At 38.9% G+C, this 20,321-nt stretch overlaps 1 protein-coding gene across 1 annotated transcript in view; it reads right to left on the minus strand.

The window, feature by feature from the left end:
* Positions 1 to 4,626: 4,626 nt before the first annotated feature.
* Positions 4,627 to 20,321, minus strand: part of lactbl1b (lactamase, beta-like 1b) — a 31,146-nt gene continuing 15,451 nt past the window's right edge. Inside the window, exons 4-7 of the mRNA XM_041815410.1 lie at positions 17,881 to 18,037; positions 17,790 to 17,844; positions 12,746 to 12,851; positions 4,627 to 5,605 (exon numbers count right to left, since the gene is read on the minus strand). Coding sequence (XP_041671344.1) covers positions 4,627 to 5,605; positions 12,746 to 12,851; positions 17,790 to 17,844; positions 17,881 to 18,037 — 1,297 coding nt within the window. The remainder of the gene's footprint in view (positions 5,606 to 12,745; positions 12,852 to 17,789; positions 17,845 to 17,880; positions 18,038 to 20,321) is intronic.

Here is a 20,321-nt window from a genome sequence, read left to right on the forward strand (position 1 = left end):
TATACGGATGCTGCCCTGCTATGGTGGTTTAAATATGTTGTGCCTAAAATGACAAAAAAAAGGCATCAATCAGTCAGTCAGTCAATCAATCAATCTTTGTTCATATAGCACTAATTCATCACCAGAGTTATCTGAAGACATTACGAACAGGCAGGTGTAGACTGTACTCTCTGATTTGGTCATAGCTGTATGCTAGAAAAAGGTCTAGGGCACTGATCATCAACTGGCAGCCCGGGGGGCCATATCAGGCCCCCCAGAGCTTCCTGTCTGGCCCCATAGAAGATCATTAAATTCAGAAAAGCAGTAAAATTTGATGTTTTTGGCTTTAAATGTCTGCAGTTGTTAAAGCCGTCCCAAAAACAATTAATAGTGAAGTAGTTTTAGAATCACTTAACATTTGATCATTCTTTATAAATATTTATTTGCCAGTCACTATTAGAAAATATTTTTGTAAAAAGGGTTAAAGTTGGCAAAAATTGTAAAAAAAATTGACAGATTAGGTGGTGAAAAGGGGTTAGAGAGTGGTAAAAATGGGTGATAAGTGGCAAAATGGGTTGCAGTGTGGCACAAAGGGACAAAAAAATGGCAAGAAAAGTGGTGAAAAGAGGTTAGAATGTGGCAAAAATTGGAAAAGAAGTATGAAAGGTGGGTAAAAAATAACAAAAAAAGTGCAAAAATGTAATGTAAATAGGTTACAAAGTGGCAAAAACACAAGAAAAGTGACAAATGGATACAAAAGGGGTTAAAACATGCAGGAAAAGTGGTTTAAAAGGGGTCAAAGAGTGGTAAAAATTGGGTTGAAGTATCAAAAAGGGGCAAAAAGTGGCAAACACTTAGCAAAAATAGCCTGGCACGGTGGAAAGGTGGTAATGATTAGCACACAGGGGCAATAATCAGCAAAAAAGTGCAAAAAAGGGGTCAAACAATGGCAAATGGGTGAAAATTGGCAAAAATTAAGATTTTGTTTTTGTTTATTTGAAAGCCCGGCCCCCTGAGTCTCTGCCAAGACTAAATCTGGCCCTTGTGTAAATGTACTTGATGACCCCTGGTCTAGGGCTTGATTAAGGTGGTGAGAAGGGTTATGAACATCCTGTGTGGGGCCAACTGAATTTAGTAGTGACATGAAAGCAACGGTAAGGCTGTCACTTTCTACCTCCACTAGATGTTGAAGTTTCCTACAATAATTATTTTATTGATGCTAAGAACTCAGTAAGAAAGGAATTTAAAGATACAGATAAAAACTCAGTTTAAAGGGCCAAGAAGGGGGCAAACTGTAACAATTAAAAGTAACTGAGAGGATTTTAAAACTTGATTAGAAAAATTTAGTCAGATTTAGTCTCTCGTGGTATATGAACATGATTGGGAGGAAATTCATTCATACTCCCATATTCATCCTGATGTTGCCAGGTTTCATAAAATCATTGCAGCTAAAAGACATCTAATGTGTTGATTACAGGCCTTAATTGTATCATCGTTAGCTTTTTAATGCTGACAGCCCTACTTCTTCTTGTTTTTGTTGTTTGGGAAATGTGATGTTGAGCAGCTAAACAGAGGTCAGCTTGTTCTGTTTGTTTCAGTGAAGTTGTAAAATAAGAATGTAACGCTTTACTGTGAGCTTTTTCTGATCTTGTTTTGTCTCTTGTTGCACGGCCAGCAGTCGTCCTGTCCATGATTTGATTGCTACACTATTGTTGAAAACTGATAATGGATGTTGTCTGATAAAAAGGAAGACAAATAAATGTTTCAGCTGTCATTACAACCATTTGTATATGCTAATGCCTTTCAAAGCGTATAATTGGATGGCACTGAGGAGTTCAGTCGTTATGATTGCATTAGTTTTCTGAAGGTTGAATGAGCTTTGTGTGATTTTATTAAATAATAACCCTTAACAATGGCAGAATGAAAAAAAGATAAAAATTTCCATGTTTTCTCAGTCTGTGTGAGCTAAGTAATTGTATCCTCCCATCAGTCATCAGAATGAGCCTGTAACAACAATGAATTGCAAGATTGAACTGCATTCTCAAATAGCTGCCTAGAGCAGGCTGATCGTTTTTCAGCAGCACTGCATTCACAATTTCGTTCTTCAGCCCTCACACTTGATGCTTCAAGACAAAGTCATTACCATTTCAATCACACCCTCAAATAGGAAATATAATATAAAGTTTAATCTCCTGCTTTATGGGAGATATTTCTCTGCTCTTGATTCTGACGGTTTTCTGCAGCAGTCTGGACTGTGCATTAGTCACATTGGTGTGAGAGGTCGGGGGGTTTGGAGTCCATTTTTAGAGATTACCCAGCAAAAAGAGGCAACTGAAAGCCTCTATGTCCTTAATCGCTTCTCACTGGGAAGCCAGCGTTTTCTGTGATTCACTTTTTTAGAATTGATGGCATTTAACAGCAGGTGTAAATAAGTGTTAAGACCAGTTCAGACCAAAGATTGTGTCGGTACGCCCTGTAATTTTCTGAAAACCTTTCAGTTTGGCCTGCAGCAACTGAGGAAAATTATTGCTTTGATTAGGGATGACACAGGAGTTGGTCAGTCACCTGGACGATAAGCTCTTAATAACTGCAGAGAAAGTACAGGGGTATGATTACTAGTAGTTGCAAATGATAATTACAAATGATAATGCAAAGATAATTGAAATGCATCTGCAACCCAGCATAGTCAGTGGTAGTTTTTCTTTGGTTACATATAGCCTTTATTTATGATATTGGATTTTTGCTGATAGCTGATGTGCCAATATTTACGAAATCATTTCAGCTGATACCAATACGTAAACGACCTAAAACACCAGCCCTTAAAACACACTTCAGAGTTTGAGGATGAACAAACTGATAAAAAGTTTAAGGATGATGATGAATAAAGAAAAAGGCTTTCGTTGAGCCGGTTCACAGCCTAAAACCCAAGGCCCAAATTTTGCTTGCAAATAATTGTAGAAATGTGTATATCTGCAGCTACTGATACAATATTGATAATGTCATGCATCCCTTTCAGTTTCTATAGAAATGACTCTCATTCATCGATCCATCTTCTTCTGCTTATCCAGGCCGGGTCGCAGTGGTACAAGGTTGAGCAAGTCAACCCAGATATCCCTCTCCCCAGCAACACTTTCCAACTCCAAATGGGGGTCCTGAGGTGTTCTCACACCAAATAAAGGGAAACTGACCTCAGAAATTGCCCATTGCAAGTCACATTAATCAGTTTGTTTCCCACGCTTATGCAGTTGGCTTTAATTGTCAACTTTTGAATTTGTCTGTATATTTCCTTTGCCCTTATTTGCAGTTTTTTTGCCACTTTTAATCAATTTTTACTGCTTTAAGCCCACTTTTGTCACTTCCTTTTCACTCTTTTTGCCCAGTTTGGACTCTTTTATCTTGTTTTTTACTATTTGCAATTTTTTCCCCATTTTTTTTTTTTTACAGTTTTCACCCTTTTAAGCTGCCTTTTGCCAATAAATGCCACTTTCTTCCCAAATTTTTGCCACTCTTTGCTGCTTTTTACTCATTGTCCCACCTTTTGCTGCCTTTGCCCATTTTAGTCACTTTTCACACATTTTTTGGTGATGTTTTTTCCACTTTTTGACCAGTTTTGACACATGTCAATCGTTTTTTGTCACTTCTCACCCAAATTTTTCAACTTTCTGCTCTTTTTTTGCCACCTTTTCTCCCCCATATTTGTCACTTTTCACCCAGTATTTGGCATTTTATGCCGATTATACTCCATTTTACCCTTTTTTGCTGCTGTTTGACCATTTTGCCCCCTTTAACTTATTTTTATTGCCACTTTAACCCATTTATGCCATTTTTCAACACTTAGATTGTGGCTCTTGCAAAGGTATTTTTCAACAATTTGGTGCTTTGGTTGAGCAGGGTTGATTAATGCTACTCTAGCATAGAAAGTTACTCAATAGCTGTAACATGAGTAAATTTAATTTTTTACTTTCCACCCCTGGTTGTTTCACAGAAACCACAAGACTTGATAGCAGTATAGATAAGCTGAAACTTATCCTGACTTTAGGAATCTTTGGTCTGAACAAGGGTTTAGAGGGAATGAAAACAATGCACACTCAAGGTTAGAAAAAATTTCCTGGTTTATCTGTCATTATCATCATTTATTACAACACAAACGTATATAAACAGCCTTTTTCTTTCACTAGAGGAGGATAAATATGCATGAGGCGATGATTTCTTAAAAAAAAGAGTAATAATAACCCAAGAACTGAAAATACAAAGTATATAAATATTCATGTAAAAGATCACAACATGTTTTTTTTTTAAACTTTCTCGTAGCTGTTCTCACCCTGATGAAAACTCAGGGGCGGAAGAAACACAGATATTGTGTGAGTGGTTCAAATGAAGGCAGGGAAAACACAAGCACTGCATCACCATGATGTGAGAGTTCAGTTATGAGGCATGACAAAGGAGCGGCGAGTGAGAAGGACCTTCAACATAGACATTAATTCATTTTTATGAATGACATTGAACATATCCTTGTCCTTCTCTGCTCTCTGTAGATCCAGAGCACAATCTGATCTTTGACAACTTTGACAAGTTTTCCACAGCCTCTGTTTAATTACAGATTCTCACACATCCCAAGGTGAAACCAGTTAGTTGTCTTTAGTTTTCTCAGCTTGAGAAAGTTGGCTTGCGTGCTATTCTGACCACATTATACGTGTTCAGTCCTGGTGCATCAAAACCAGGGGATAAACCTCGCTTATCAAATGTGTAGAAGTTAAATAATTGTCCGTCTTGTGCTTCCAGGGAAACCGAGGCCGTGCCGACTTTTAAAACGCATGGATACTCCTTTTCAAAAACCACCCTGAACACCCGGTCAACCAGGAAGTTGAGCTTTATTGTCCTGAACTTCTCTGGGATCAGCTCTTCAATCTGAGGTCCAAACTGCTGCATGATAAGAACTCCATCCTGTCCAGCTTTAATCTCATAAAAGGTGATGTTGCTATAAGTGAAAAAGCCGATGTAAGGGTCAGGGTTTGGAGGAGGAGCCAGGACCTTCCTGGCCTCCCTGAAGGCTTTCTCTATGGCTGGGATGATGTAGTTGTAGGCCTTTGCGACCACATCCTGGTTCTGGCCCCTACTGCCTGCCATTAGCACCACCAAACCAAGCTTCAGTCTTGGTACCAAGGAGAATGTAGCAGAGTAGCCATCTAGATCGCCATCTTTACGCACCATTTCATACCCTAACAGCTCATTCACCTCCCACGGTGTCCCAGTCCGGTTGGCAAAGTAGTCCTTGTCGCACTTGAACACTGGAGTGAGCATGATCTTCAGGGAGTCTGGCTCCAGCAGCTTGCGGTGGTAGGCGCCCAGCAGCATCATGGCGAGCTTGGCAAGGTCTGCAGCTGTGGAGAACATCTGACCGGAAGGACGGTACCAGCCGAGGTCATAAAGAGGAGCTGGTTTCCCGTTGGAGTAAACGCCCACTGCCATCTGAGTCTGGAGTCCAGGAGTGATGTCGAAGCTGGTGTCCTCCATTCCCAGTCGATCCAAGATGTTGTCTGTGACCCACCGCTGGTAGTCGACGGCCGCCACTCGTTCGGCCATCACATGAGCCAGCAGAGAGAAGGCCAGGTTACTGTAGTGGCATCTGGAAGGGAACAGTAAAGAGGAATTAGTGATGCAGAAAGTAGACTAGTTCAGTGCTATATGACACTGAATGCTACAGTATTATGCAGATGATAGCTTTTTTATGTTCCTATTGAGCCATGCAGAATCCTAACCTGATTTGCTGAGAGTGGGAAGTAGTACATTGTTTCTGAGCTACTGAAAGCTTGGAGGTCCACTGGGTCATCAGCCATATCTGCCAAGAAGGTTTGACTTTGTGTCTGGACATCTTCTTTGACTTTTGCAATATTTATCTTGTACCCATATAATTTTGCCAAATTCAATAAATGATGTTGTAAAACAAAGTAATGTTTTTTTTTTTTTGTTTGTTTGTTTTTTTTGGGGTGGGGTGGGGGGGTGGTGGTGGTAAATAATTATAGATCGTCAGCACATAATGAGAGTCTACGTTCTGTGCCATCTCTTGTTACAGTGCCTATAAAAAGTATTCACCACCTTGGATGTTTTATCGGTTTATTGATTTTATAAAATAAATCATGGTAAAATTATTTTGATTTTTTGACATAAAAATTTACAAAAAAAAAAAAAAATTACGAAAAACTCTCTTTAATGTGACACTGAGAACAAATTTCTACAAAGTAATGTTAATTCAACAAAAATGTGCAATGTTAAAGAAGTGATTCACCCTATTGAAATTTCATGAGAGCAGTGATTGTTTCTCAAGTGACATAGTAAGAGTCCTGTGTCCGGAAAGTCCATTCATTGATTAATCAGTATCCCTGGCTACCATTAAACCACAAAGACAAAAAAACACCCCCCCAGAGTTCAGCTGAATCCGTCATAAGGAAATGGAAGGAACAAGGCACATGCGTAAATCTGCCTAGATCAGACCGTCCTCACAAACTGAGTAACTGCGAGAAGGAGACTAGTGAGAGAGGCCACCAAGACACCTATGACTACTCTGACGGAGTTACAAGCTTCCGGCGCAAGCAGGATGGGAGAGATTCTGCACACAACAACTGTTGTGCGGGTTCTTCATTAGTCAACGCTGAAAAACTTGGCTAGGTATAGCCAAAAGGCATGTGGTAGACTCCATGGTCGAGTGTTTTGATGAGACCACAATGGTGCCTTTGCAGACACCAAACACTGTGCATCCTCACAAACACACTATCCCCACTGTGAAGCATGGTGATGGCAGCATCATGTTGTGGGGATGCTTCTTGTCAGCCAGCCTTGGAAGGCTTATAAAGGTAGAGGTTAAAATGAATGAAATACAGGAAAAATCTTCAAGGGCAATCAAAGACAACAAGGTGAATGATCTGGAGTTTCATCATATTTTTTCATGTTTACAATTTCTTGGTTTTTAAAATTGACCAGCAGGCTGCCTTTTCTCACTGGAACAGGAATACAAGCTGCACTCAGAGTTGGCAACAGGAGGCCTTGAACAAAAGATAGACCATAGGATTGGCAGACACTTCCTTTAAACCTTATCTTTGGCTTTTAACCCTCTGATATTTTCCTAAATTAAATTAGGCTGTGGTTAACTTTGTGGAGCAATTAATACTGAACCTAATCCACCTGGAACTGTTTTTTAAGCACTGACTATGTTCCTTAAATTTCTGCATCACAGATAAGAAATACCTGGACACGGCGAGGGACAATGGGGGGGTTGGTGGATTTGTGTGTTTAACCCATTAAAGACTGAGAACTCAAATAATAGCCAGAAAATACCCTTTTTTAAAAACTGAAATGTTTATTTGACCTTCTACCAAAATGCAGAAAAAGGAAAATTGCAAAAAAATAAAAATTAAAAGTTCTACATTTGATACACTATGTGTTTTTATGCAATTGATAACCCACTGGAGGGCATTTTTATCATTTATCACATTGTATTCAAAAGTTTTTAAAGTAATTTATGATCATGTTGATCAAATAGAGGTCTCATAAAAGTGTGTATCAAATATGACACAATATGCATTAAAGGGTTAAGACAACTGTACGTGACATGACATACAATAAATTTGACATGGAAATGAAATTTAAAAAACTGTTTTTCTGTCTATCTTTGTCTAGTCCTTACAAAACATACTCATACATGTACTCTACTGTGTTGTCCATTGTATAAAAGGTATGGCTATTAAAAACAAGATTAATGCTGTAATAAAATTTCACTGAATATATGCATTTTTCAATGTGGTTCTCCTTCAGTCTTTGCCCCTTCTGCATCAACACACCGCTGCATTCAGGTCTTCACTGATCAAAAGAGTGCAGAAGGTCTTCTTCTGTCTCATAACCTCTGTCAGTCTTTTGGCAACCTCTGACTCAAATGTTCCTTTGAGCACAGATTTGATCTCAGGAAACTGCTTTACTGAGGGCTCAGTGTGAGCTGGAGCATTGTCTTGATGAAGAATAAAAGTTTTTTCCACAACTGTGGTTTCTGTTGTCATACTTTTTTTTTTTTTTTGCAGTTTTTGAAGAACCTGTTTGTTATAGCGTTGATTCACCGTTGACCCTTCTGGAACCCACACCTCCAAAACGAAACCCTTAATGTCAAGGAAAACAACCAGCCTTGAATCTGGACTTGCTTTGTCATGCTTCCCCATTGGTGACGATGGTGTTTTCTAATGCACTGACTGCCATGTGATCTCAGGATCATATTGGAAAATCCAAGTTCATCACCTTCTAAAATATTTGGGTTTCCTTCAGTTTGTTCCAAAATATCTCCACAAATTTGCTTGTGTTTTCTCTTTTGATCAGGAGTCAGAAGTTTTGGGACAACTTTAGCACACACGTTATTTAATATTAAAATATTCATGCAAAATTTGCCGAACTGTCTCTTTATCAATGGAGACTATTTCTTAAACTGAGTAGTCGATCATTTCAAACAACTTGTTAAATTTGTCGGTAACACTTTCTATGAGCCGACTTCTTACAATGCATTACAACAACATGTGCAAAATCCTGATGTGCATGAACATGTGAGGGCCCATTCAGTGGTGCTTGCAGCCCTAGTTTGTGTTGTCACACAAAGCAGTGGCATTACTTGATGGCACTACAATGGATAATTTTAGAATTATTTGTAGATTTATTACATAATTTAAAATCTAAAAAAAAAACAACAACATAAAATTACCCTGAAGACTATTTTGCCAAAAGAAGTCTTAAAGAAGTCAATGCATAATATTGGAGTTATCTAAGATTTCTTATATTATTTATTATATTAAAAAAAATACAGTAAATACTTGATTTGGAAAACTTAACTACAATGGATAATATTAATTATGTACTGTAGATTTATAACATTATTATTATTGTAGATTTATTACTTAATTTAAGATCTAAAAAAACATTTTCACTACTCTAAAGACTATTTTGCAAAAAAAAAAAAGTATTGTAGTGTAAAGCAGAGGACATGATAAATGTGATGTAAGTTTAATGTCACTACGATGCATAATATTAGAGTTATTGAAGATTTTTTCTTTCTGGTAAGGTAATTTACTGTCCCTGGGCCTCCTATCCACAGCCGGTCGCCTATAGGGGAAAATGTAATCTGTCAGGCCCGGCGGAAGGTTCGTTTTGAGAAAAATTGAGGAAAAATGTGTTGTAGCTCGCAGTCCACTGTGTGGTGATTGAAAAGAGGTGTGGGTTTTGTAAATGAGATGATCCTCTGCTGAGTTATTAAAATTAACACCGGAACTCCAGAGATTGAAACACTTTTCTGCTCAGAGCTGCAGTCAGATCTTTGCACCTGTGTGTTTGTGTGCATTGTCTGTCAATTCACTCCAGGCTGACATGACAGGTATGACCAACCGCCACTGACATTTTCAAAGTAAAAACCTGACCAGTTTGTTTCTGTGGTGAGACGGCTCGCGTTCTCATATAGTACTTTTATTCTGAATTATTTCCGGGACAGTTCCCCGGTTGTAGCAGTAACATGCAAAGTTGCTTCGGTGTTTAACTTTACTTTTGTTTTTGCTTGAGGTACATGATTTAAAAACATCGGATTATAAGAGGTATTAACCCAAGGCGATCTCCATCTCCTTCTGCATCTTGTTTCCTGCTAAAAATATTGTGAAATTCCAACAGATGCAAGATGGGAATTAATCTCAAACAGAATCGTATTCTATTCTTGTAGTTAGTGACCACTAGTCTTTGCAAAATCTTAGTCAAGACTAAAAGCCCAACGGCTTGCTGACAAATTGTCTTTAGATGGGAGAGGGTCTCAGGTGTCAGTCTTTTTAGAGTTTTTTAAGAGTTTTAGCAAAGTCCTCTGGTGTAAGGCTGACATAAGTGACGCAGGGCAACACAACACCTACAGCCAGGTGGGGAGGAGGCAGAAGCGGGGCAAACAAACCGGCTGCAGGCTAGGCTATGAGCGGCTACACAAACATGCCATACCAAACATCTTTCTCGCAAATGCCCACTCTCTTGCCAACAAGGTTGATGACATAAGGATGCGGAATTTTAACCACCGCTTGGTCGACTGTGTCTTGATAATAGCAGTTAGCTGGCTGGACGAAATCATTCCAGACTTAGCTGTGGAGCTAGTAGGCTCCGGACTAGCTAGCTGAGCTAGTAGGCTGTACCAGATACAGAGAGGACCGGACACCTGACTGGTGAGACTGCACTTTGTGTTCCTAACTTTAAGCTATTTATCTATTTTTTCATGTTGTTTGCTGCTACAGAGGAAACTGCTGAATGAAATTTCATTGTGACAATAAACTATCTATCTATAAAGCAATTGTTTATTTATGGCGTATTTTTATTTTACACTTAACTTACAGTCAACAAATACTGCTTATAGGTTGTTTTAAATGTGTCAAAAGATCTTAGAATTATTAATAACCTCATACAGTGCTGTCACTTAACTTACAGCCACCAAAGTCATGCTATAGCATGTTACAAGTATTAATAACTCATTATTCAATGTGAGAATCATAGAAATCATATTTTTTTTATAATGCATTGAATCATTTTTCTATGAACATTTATAACTGGACAAAGTTGGGGGAGTTATAACGCATTAAGAAACCCAGAATTTAGAAGACCCTCTCCTTTTTTACACATTAAGTTATAATGCATTATAAATCATTCCTTCACAACAGCTTATAATCACTGCTTATAAGCACTAAGTTGTTATAATTGCATGTAATGACATATAACAGCTGTTATAAAGCATTATGAATACATTTATAATGCACTATAAATGTTGTTATAATGCATTATAAGAGGTCAGCTCATAGAAAGTGTTACCAATTTGTTGAATACTTCCATAGTTACCCACGCTGATGAAACCGGCATGGGGTTATGTAAAGGGTTCAGTGTCTTTGTTTGTTTCTTTGTTTGTATGTGTACAAGATAACTCGAGAGCAGAAAGTCGGATCTTCATCAAACTTTCAGGGAATATTGGGATAGTGACAGGGAAGCATCGATTAGATTTTGGTGATGATCCGCGCACCCGTTCGGTTTTTCTCTGACTTTGTATTTGAACACCATAGTAATCAATGGGAGCGTGAGTTCCTTGGTGGCGCTGCTTAGGCGTGTGTCTGCCGCCTCAGACGGCCATTCTAGTTTTTGACGTGCCCATAACATTCATGGCCTTGGATTTCCTCTCTGCCTTCACTAAATCTTTTGTGACATTCAAACACCTGTCCTCATGACATGCAGTGTTCCCAATACACCTCAAATAATGTACCAAAAAAATAGACTGCTGTTTTGTTCAATTTCACCAAAAATTTCAAGTTAATGCGTTTCTCAACTTTTAAGCTAACTATTTTCTGACTCCTTAGTAAAAACACGTTCACTCAGTCAGTAGCTAGTGGTGAACTAAAGACGTCAGTTATTGGAAACTTACAGCAGTTGTGTGTGAATACCCAACTTTTCATATATAACATATTATAAGTGATTATAAGTGTTTTGCATAGCCTTTGCATACTGAATTTGAAGCTGATAAATGTGCTCGCCGAGTCCAATAGGTTTATTTCTCTGTTTATTGGGAAAGTTAAAAGCACAAGCCAAATGGCCTCATACTGTGAAGAAAGAAGCCGCGACAGAGGCTTTGTGGCTCACTTTAACTCCTTGAAAGGGAGAAAAACATAGGGGTTACATTCATTCTAACAGAGTGCCTCATGTATTACAGTTATTTGCACAAGCTTGTACATCACGTTGCTGTGCCAAGTTGGAGAGAGCAGCCTTTCAGTTCAGACTCTTTGTTTCTTCGGCGGTAGGTATTAATTTTGTCCATTATCAAGCATGTTCAGTAATTTCTAACCACATAATACATGGGCTAAGCACGTCAGTTAAGTCAAGGGTTCTCAATCATCCATTTAAATGAAAGGAATGGAATAATGTGAGCAATTTCAGGTGAGAAAGACTCAACGTGCAAAGGCCTCCTTTAAACTTGGGACACAGAGAGCCATTCTCGGTAGTTAAGTTGAGGAGTGACAATGAATAATCACAGCAAAGTGCTGCAGGATAAGGTCAAGCTCAGGACAAATTAAGAAGCAGTTAGATTTTTGTTTTTTCATATCTCTGTTTGAGTCCTGTTCCTGTTATCCTTCATGACAAATGTACATGAATCAGTACCAAGTCATTTTCATTTAAATCCCTTGAACAGTTCTTAAGTATTTGGATGTGCCAATATTTTGAGTTTCGTGTCTTTTCATTCCCTTGTGTGTTTTTGTGTCTTAACTTTGTTGTCATTTCTCTCTTGTCTCCTGCTTTATTTTGTCATTTTCCCCTCCTTGTGTTTCCTGAGCTCCTTGTGAGGTTTTATTTTTTTTTAAATATTCCCACATTTATTCTAGAAATTTCCTGTTTTATTTTGTCTTTTAAAGCTCTTGTATTCCTGTTTTCCTTGTGTGTTTCCTTATAGTAATTCCAAAGTTTTAGTTTCTTGTCCAATAAGGACTTCAGGACTTTTGCCACCTTTTTTTTCCGGACACCTAGTCGCGACCCACTGAAAACTGCTCCGCGACTCACTTTTGGGTCCCGACCCACCAGTTGAGAACCACTGTTCTAACTTATATCCTTAATTTATTGTATATTAAGACTGAGGCAGGAAAAATTCATAATAAAAGCAGTTTGTTACCTGTTACCATTGTCTACCTGCTGGTAGAAAATGTGATAAATATTGACTTCCTGAAAAAAGCTACATAAATCTTACTTAGTGCCAGGGTCAGCGACAAGGACATCATCCTGCAGCAGGTTGATTGCAGTTTGGGTTTTCCCTTTCCACAGCAGATTTGTGGCTCTGAGTCTTCTGGGTAAACCTGCATCAGAATAAAAACAAATAATAGAAACACTTCACATGCACAGCACAGTTCTTTCACACTGGCTAGAGGAGATACATAAACTATGAATGTCAGTCTGACAGTTCTGATGTTTCATTTACTGCTGTGTGACACTTTTCTGATCATATTTATTACAATCAGCCTTCACCTCAGTGATGACAAGGTGGGAAAATCAAACATTAATGACTTGTCTCGCCTCAGGCGTTTCTCTCATCTGCTTTATTAATTTTTTCAAGTATATAAATGAAAGGCATCTCCAGATAAACAGGTGCCTGTTTATGCATGACCATCTCTTTCCCTGCATCAATATTTAAGCATAACTCAGGCGTAATATTTATTTGAAATGAGCTCTGATATTTAATATTTAATGTTTAATGCAGGTATCAAATTGAGTCTCTCAGTACAGAGATGGCAAAGATATCTGCATATCTGGCCAGTTATCAGACCTCTGCAGTTCCTCATATCAGGAACTTCTGAAGATGTTTGAAGATTTTGTTTACCCTTCTGACAGTGCAGTTTTCTAAATCAGGCAGTGATGTTATCATATTGGCACAAATATAAGAGATTTTCTGCTTTTAACACACTTTAGAGAAGTGGGTCCATCTTATGTAAGAGGTTGAGTCTTCTATAAACAATTATATGTAAAACATTCAAAGGGGCAGCCTCTCTGTACGCCAGCTGCTATTCCAGGGTGTGACACCAGGGGGAGACACGGTGATCTTCTGGAACAAAGTTACTCTAAAGTAGGTTAAGGGTCCCATTTCTACCCCTTAGCCCTTATCTTAGCCCTTCGCCTCAGTTTTGCGTGGTCACGTCAGGTGAAAGGGTATCCCAATTCTCTTTTGAATCATGGGCTAGCGTTAAGGGCCAAAGGCTACATAGCCCTTGAAATGAAGATTTTTCAGGACCACACTAAAAACCAAGGGGTATGATGTATTTCCCACTATGCACTGCATTCACTTGCAAAATGGCACAGCGGACAATGACAGAGGCCCATGAATATAAATATTTTAAGCCTTTTTAATGATTATAGAAAATACAACAGTTCTGTTTTCTCATATTTATTTTATTTTTATTTAGATTTACGTTACCATGAAAGCCTCACTGAGATTACAAATCTCATTTACAAGAGTGTCCTGGCCCAGACAAGCAGCAATACATTCACAGAGTTACAAACATGAAACATTAAAACATAAAAAAAAACACTGCAAGCAAAGATCAACCAGTCCTCAGTCACAGATCAGAAAATCATCAATCAGAACATTTACATCCTGATGCATCTTCCTCCAAAGCCTTCAATCTACCTTTAAAACAATTTAAAGAGACCAGCTCCCTAAGCCAGACAATTTCCTGCAGTAGATTTCAGGATGCAGGAGCAGCTAGGGATGGGTGTTTATTGTATTTTCAGTATGTACACGCATAAACCAGGGCTACCAACTAAATCTATGGAGACGATCAACACATGAACAAGATGGTCGAAGCTTTACTGTCACATCTGATGACACACTAGTGTGATGTCACAGTGCTGATGCGCTCCTCAGTGTTCCTATGCAGTAACCGCTGTTTCAGACTGGCAGTCAGTGTTAGGGCCGCATTTTAGAAACGCAGCATGTCTCATGCATGGAGAATTTAAGATTTAAGGTCTCTTCTATTTTTCTTGCACCCAACCGGTTAACGGTCCAACTAGACAGGAAAATGATAAATATAGAGCCATTTTTACCTTGTTGTAGCAAATATTTACATCCACATCGGTAGAATATGTTTAAAATCCAATTCTTGATGAACCAGATGAAGGCGACGAGCAGAAATGCGTCTGTTTAATAAAGTTGTTTCCCAAATGTTCACTTTTTATGAAGCTTTCTGTTTCCACACGGTTCATAATGTTGCACGTAAAGATAAAGACAGTACCAAAACACTTTCAGTTTGCGTGTTTCAAAGTAAAAGTCCACGTAAGCATGCCTTTGCAGAAACTCCCTTTGTATGCTTTTATTTTGAAAAGCTACCGGCACACTATAACTATACACTGAACCACTTGTAGGGAGGTTTATTGAGGTAAAACACTGGAGGAGCTTTGACAGCAGGGAGACAAAGTCACCACGCCGCAAACTCGTGCCTGGTTTGAAAGCTGTTATTGCAGCAGCAACTGTGGGCAGCGCTACGGTACTGTGACGTCACTCTACCAGCACGGACCAAAGAAAGACAGCCTCCTGGTGAGATTATGAGCTCAAATTTAGTAAACATGTGGCTATCTAGGATATCTAGTGAGTTTCTTTAGTTCAGTATGCATATGAGAGATACAACCATCTATCCAACAAGATGAACTTGTCTGATCATGCAGGGTTCCTTTAAATGGAAGGTCTTCACCCCTTCCACTTACCACTCTGTTTCAAGGGGCAAGGGGAAGACAAAGGGGAGGGGCTAAGAGGTAGAAATGGGATTTGCCCTAAGTCGCTTGACAACTAACGTGAAGTTATAATTAGGGATGGGGCTTGTTAATTTTTATTGATTTTGATACCCTTATCGATACCACTTATTGATCCGAGTCCTTATCGATACCACTATAGATACTTTTCCATACTTTGGTGGAAAGACAAAATGAGGGAAAATATTTTCACTCGAAGTGGCCTATGCTGAGTAGCGCTTGAGTTAAAAAGACTTGCAACTATTTTATATGCCTCAAATACAAACACATTCCTCATATTCAAAACCAGATTTGTTGAAGTTTCTTGTGAAAAACTAAATTTTCCCATTTTATGTGACATTTAAACATATCATAACATATAGAGTATAGTTGTCTAATTACTGAGGGTACCTGAAGGCATCAAATTTTCCATCCTCCATCTTGTTACTTTCGCTTATTAACTTCAATTCTGCTGATTCCAGCACAGATTTCTACACTGGGTTACTACTTTTAAGAAACAGGACTTGCTACAAAGTTTGGAAACACTTTTTCAGCATTTATCTGAGCAGCTGAAGAAGAAAATTGTCCTGAAGAAAGGGATATGAGTGTCTATTGCTCCCTGCACAGGCGAATATGATTGCATGCGACCTGCAGGCGGAGTCTTTATTTTCCACAAGTCGACAGATGAAGGTACAACGTTCTGTTGATGGACAACATTGATGTGCTTTTAGTCAGTGTTGCCCTTGAAAGAACTGATGTATTTTTTTTACACCAGTTGTATCTTAAATGACGTTACATCACAGAGCCTGTGAAACTCGATAGCAGTATCAATAAGCTAAAATGTTATTGATTTTGGGTTTCAATCCCCATCCCTAGTTATCATGCATATTTAAGATACCAGCCAATCAGTGCAGCATTTATCTGTATATGATTGCCATCCAAGATCAATAAAATCTATTTTGAATGATGAAATGATGAAAACCTTGCATCAGTGTGCAGAACGCAAGGGGAAAAATTTGGACGCAAGAAAGCCCTCAATGTGCTAAGGCCCAAAGAGAAATGTTGGCAGGAAATAGACCCACCTCAGCATCAAGCTAGCATGTCAATGATTGTAACCTTTGGATAAACAAATAGAGCATAGTCCAGTAAATACAGTATGACTGTTTACAGTACTCTATGGGGGTGTAATCTTGCCTGCTCCTCTTCCTCATCATCCCATCAGTCTCAATAATTTATACCTCGGTGTAGTCTGAATGTCTTTCCCAGTGAAGATTTGTGGCTCTGTAATCGCCTAATCAACAGTGACCATTGTAATAGACAGAAAAGTACTGTGTAGTCGGATTTTGGCAAAAGACCAGGCACCAGTCGATCACACAGCTGACAGAGACAAACATGCAGTACATGCATGGAGATCAGTCTGGTACAGTCTAGGCCTTTCACTTATCTGTAGCATGAAAGAAATTAACAAGGAGCCATGCAGAAATATTCAGAAAGTTTTCAGGAGTTTTGTGTATATGTAAAGAAGATAAATCAGCAGTGAAACTTCAACTGGTTCAGAACTCAGCTGCTCGTATCATCACCAAAACTCCCTCATTTCACCACATCACCCCTGTCCTACAGCAGCTCCACTGGCTCCCAGTTAAATTCAGCATAGAGTTCAAAATCCTTCAAGGCCATCCACAATCTCGCCCCTCTTATCTCTCCGATCTCCTCCACATAGCCACCTCCTTCCGCTCCCTTAGATCCTCCTCCTCCATCCACCTCACCGTGCCCCCTGCCTGTCTCAGCACCATGGGGAGCAGAGCTTTCAGCCGCTCTGCGCCCCAACTCTGGAACCCACTCCCACCAGACATCCGGAACATTGACTCTCTCCCTCTCTTCAAATCCAGACTAAAAACCCACCTGTTCAGGATTGCTTATTCTTCCTAATTTCTTTGTCTCATTTTATATTTCATATTGTGTATGCTTTTATCTACTGTTTTTACTGTACTTGTTTTTATCTGTAAAGTGACCTTGAGTGTTCAGAAAGGCGCGTAAAAATAAAATGTATTATTATTATTAATCTTAAAAAGTCATATTTTCATAATGGTTGCATTGACAATGAACTGAATGTTTCCACTTTAAAACCAATTAACTGAAGGTGAGAACTTGGCAGGAATCTCATTAATGCTCTTTACAAAAAATAAATCAATCAGAGGAAAGTTTGTTAAATGTAACTCTGCATTTATTTCTGTTTCTGAATAGCATGTCTGTTTTAATCCATTATTATTTTTAATTAGGCAGTTTAACATATCCAGCACCTCAAGCTGTAATGAAAGACATCGCTGCAGTTTTCAAAATAATGGCCTACTTTGATTTCAGCTGAAAGAAAAGTTTTTCCCAAACCAAACAAATGACCTAAGATGCTCTATAGATTAAAGACCTAAGGGACAAACTGTGGGATTAAATCTTAAATCCTTGTATCACATCACGGCTCTTGTATTAAAAAGTTGCTTTGTGTAATCCTCGTTGTTTACCTGAGAGCTGGCTGGCCATCCTGCGCAGGGTGACTGACGAGGAGCGGATCTGAACCTCCCCGCTGTCCAGAAATATCAGACCATCTGTCACATATTTCAGCTCCGAATCCCTCGTCTTTCCCAGAGGGTTTTTGATGGTGAAGTTGTCCACATATTTCTCCAAGGGGTCGTCCAGAGAGCCGATCTTTCCGTCCTCCCAGAGTTTGTAGAGCATCAGCGTTGGGAAGATTTTAGACAGGCTGGCAATCCTAAAAGACAGATAACATAGCCATGTGTTTGTTTTGAATCTGACAGGGAAAACATGATGAATATCTGCAGTTTTGTTAAATAAGATCAAACTATGATGTCTCACTTCAATGGTTTTCTTGTTACTATCAGCTGCAGAGGATCATGTCTTTCACCTTCTGCTGCAAAGAGATAAAGTGCTTTCCATCAAACAACAATCTAACTAAAGACACAACGAACATCATGTGAGGTATTCTTATCCAGCTGAATTCAACACAGTAACCATCAGAAATACTAAAAAGGAGATTTAATGCCAGCTCAGACGACATAATGTTTTTGGTCGTTCACGACTGCACCATGTCAGACGATGCGATAAAAGTTTCCTCCTGTCTCGACTGACAGCCCAGAATTAGCTGGACCCCTGAAGAACCCAACAAAGGGGGCGTCCCCAGTTGAGATTTAGTGATGATCAATGCATGTGTTGGCTCAGTAGCATTGGTGCTAGCATCCCGGCTAACAGTGACTTCATTTTGGAGCTGTAAAGTGTGTCAAGCTATTATTCAGTTCTGATGTTCAATTTAGGCATTCATGCTACTTTTAGACTGCTTTTCATTGCGGTTTACACCCAATTTCACCACTTTTTTGTCAAATTTGTTTGTAGCTTTTTGCATACTTTGCCACTGCCAATGCTGTTGTAACTACTTTTCACCATTATTCCCTCACACTTTTAGAAACAAATATAGACCCTATGTAGATAGATAGATAGATAGATAGATAGATAGATGTGTATGTGATGGGAATTTAAAGTAGAAAGCAGAAATCATCAGAAAAAAAAAACTGAAAATGGGTTACAAGTGGCAAAAATAGGTTTGAAAAAAATTAAAGCGGTAAAAATGGGTAAAAGAGGTGAAAAAGGATTAAAAGTTGCAAAAAAAAACAGCTTAAAAGTAGCAGAAAAGGTGGTTAATAGTAGCAAAAATGTGTTTAAAGTGGCAAAAGTGGGTGGAAAAAAAGTGATGCAATGGTTAAATGTGGAAAAATTAGTTTAAAATAGCAAAAATAGCAAAAATGGGTGGAAAAGTGGTTAAAAAGTGGCACCAAGAAAATAATTTGAACCTTAAAGTACTTTGAAACACTATTCTGCTCCAATGATGTAACTGTTAGCTGGGAGGCTAGCACTAATGCTACTGATCCAACTCACATGCATTGATACCATCATTAAATCACAATTGAGGGCCCATTTTCTGGGTTTGCCAGGGGCCCAGCCAAATCCTTGGGTGGGCCTGGTCATAGCTAACCGACAGTCTGAATGCTGTCAGTGGTCTTTGGCCTGTTTCTACAGTGACGCTCAGCTCTGCTCATAACTATATAAGCAGCTTTGAGGTGCTTATGCTGCCATAACAAGCCCTTCTTTTTCTGTGTCTGAACATCTTGAGAGGGTAATTTTCACATGGTAGGAACACAAAGAAGACAGAAAACACTCTAATATGAATATATCACTGTTAAAACATTTCTAACGCAGTGATTTTTCAATTTGATGCTACAAAAATACCCCAAATAATCCAGTTGTCTGTGCTCTGTGGTGTTTTTTAAGCCGTAAACATCGATTTCAAACCTGGCTGACTATGTTGGAGCTCAAACATGTGACAGTGACTGTGAAGCAAACTGCTAACTCTGTCAAAAATGATCAATGGGCATAAAATCAATGAGCCAGAGCTTTTAACACGTCTGAAAGAACTCAGTAAGTCTTTGTGTTCCTTCTTTTGAATGCCACGTCCTCTAAAATATAAATGAGCAGCAGTCGTATGAACTGAGTAATAGTTCTGCTCTGCTGCTGATTGATTCGAACTGCTCAGTACGTGTGTTCATACCTTTATCTTTTTCAGCTCCATGAGGATGCTTAGGCAATAGATTTTGTGTATATTTCCAGGTCTACTCTACTCTTTTAAAGGGGTATTCAAGATAAACCTGGAAGCACTATTAGAGCATTATGTATCTTATGAGAAGCTGTATAAACTCCAGAAATAACTCTGATAACATCATGGATGTTTTTCTGTGGTGCAGACAGAAAAGTTTTTAAGAGGAAGTCTGCCCATGTGGAAGGTGAAGTTTGAGACAGGAAAATGAATGCTTATCCACTCAAGTATCTCCACTTATAGACATAAAGAATCACAGCTCCATGTGATCTCAAAATCAATGTGCTGTGCTTTGGTCAAAATACACTGCCCGTTCATAAAAGAAGTCACACCCTCTAATATTTTGTTGGACCACCTTTAGTTTTGATTACGGCACGCAACCTCTGTGGAA

Source organism: Cheilinus undulatus, linkage group 3 (assembly GCF_018320785.1).
Source record: "Cheilinus undulatus linkage group 3, ASM1832078v1, whole genome shotgun sequence".
Lineage (NCBI taxonomy): Eukaryota > Metazoa > Chordata > Actinopteri > Labriformes > Labridae > Cheilinus > Cheilinus undulatus.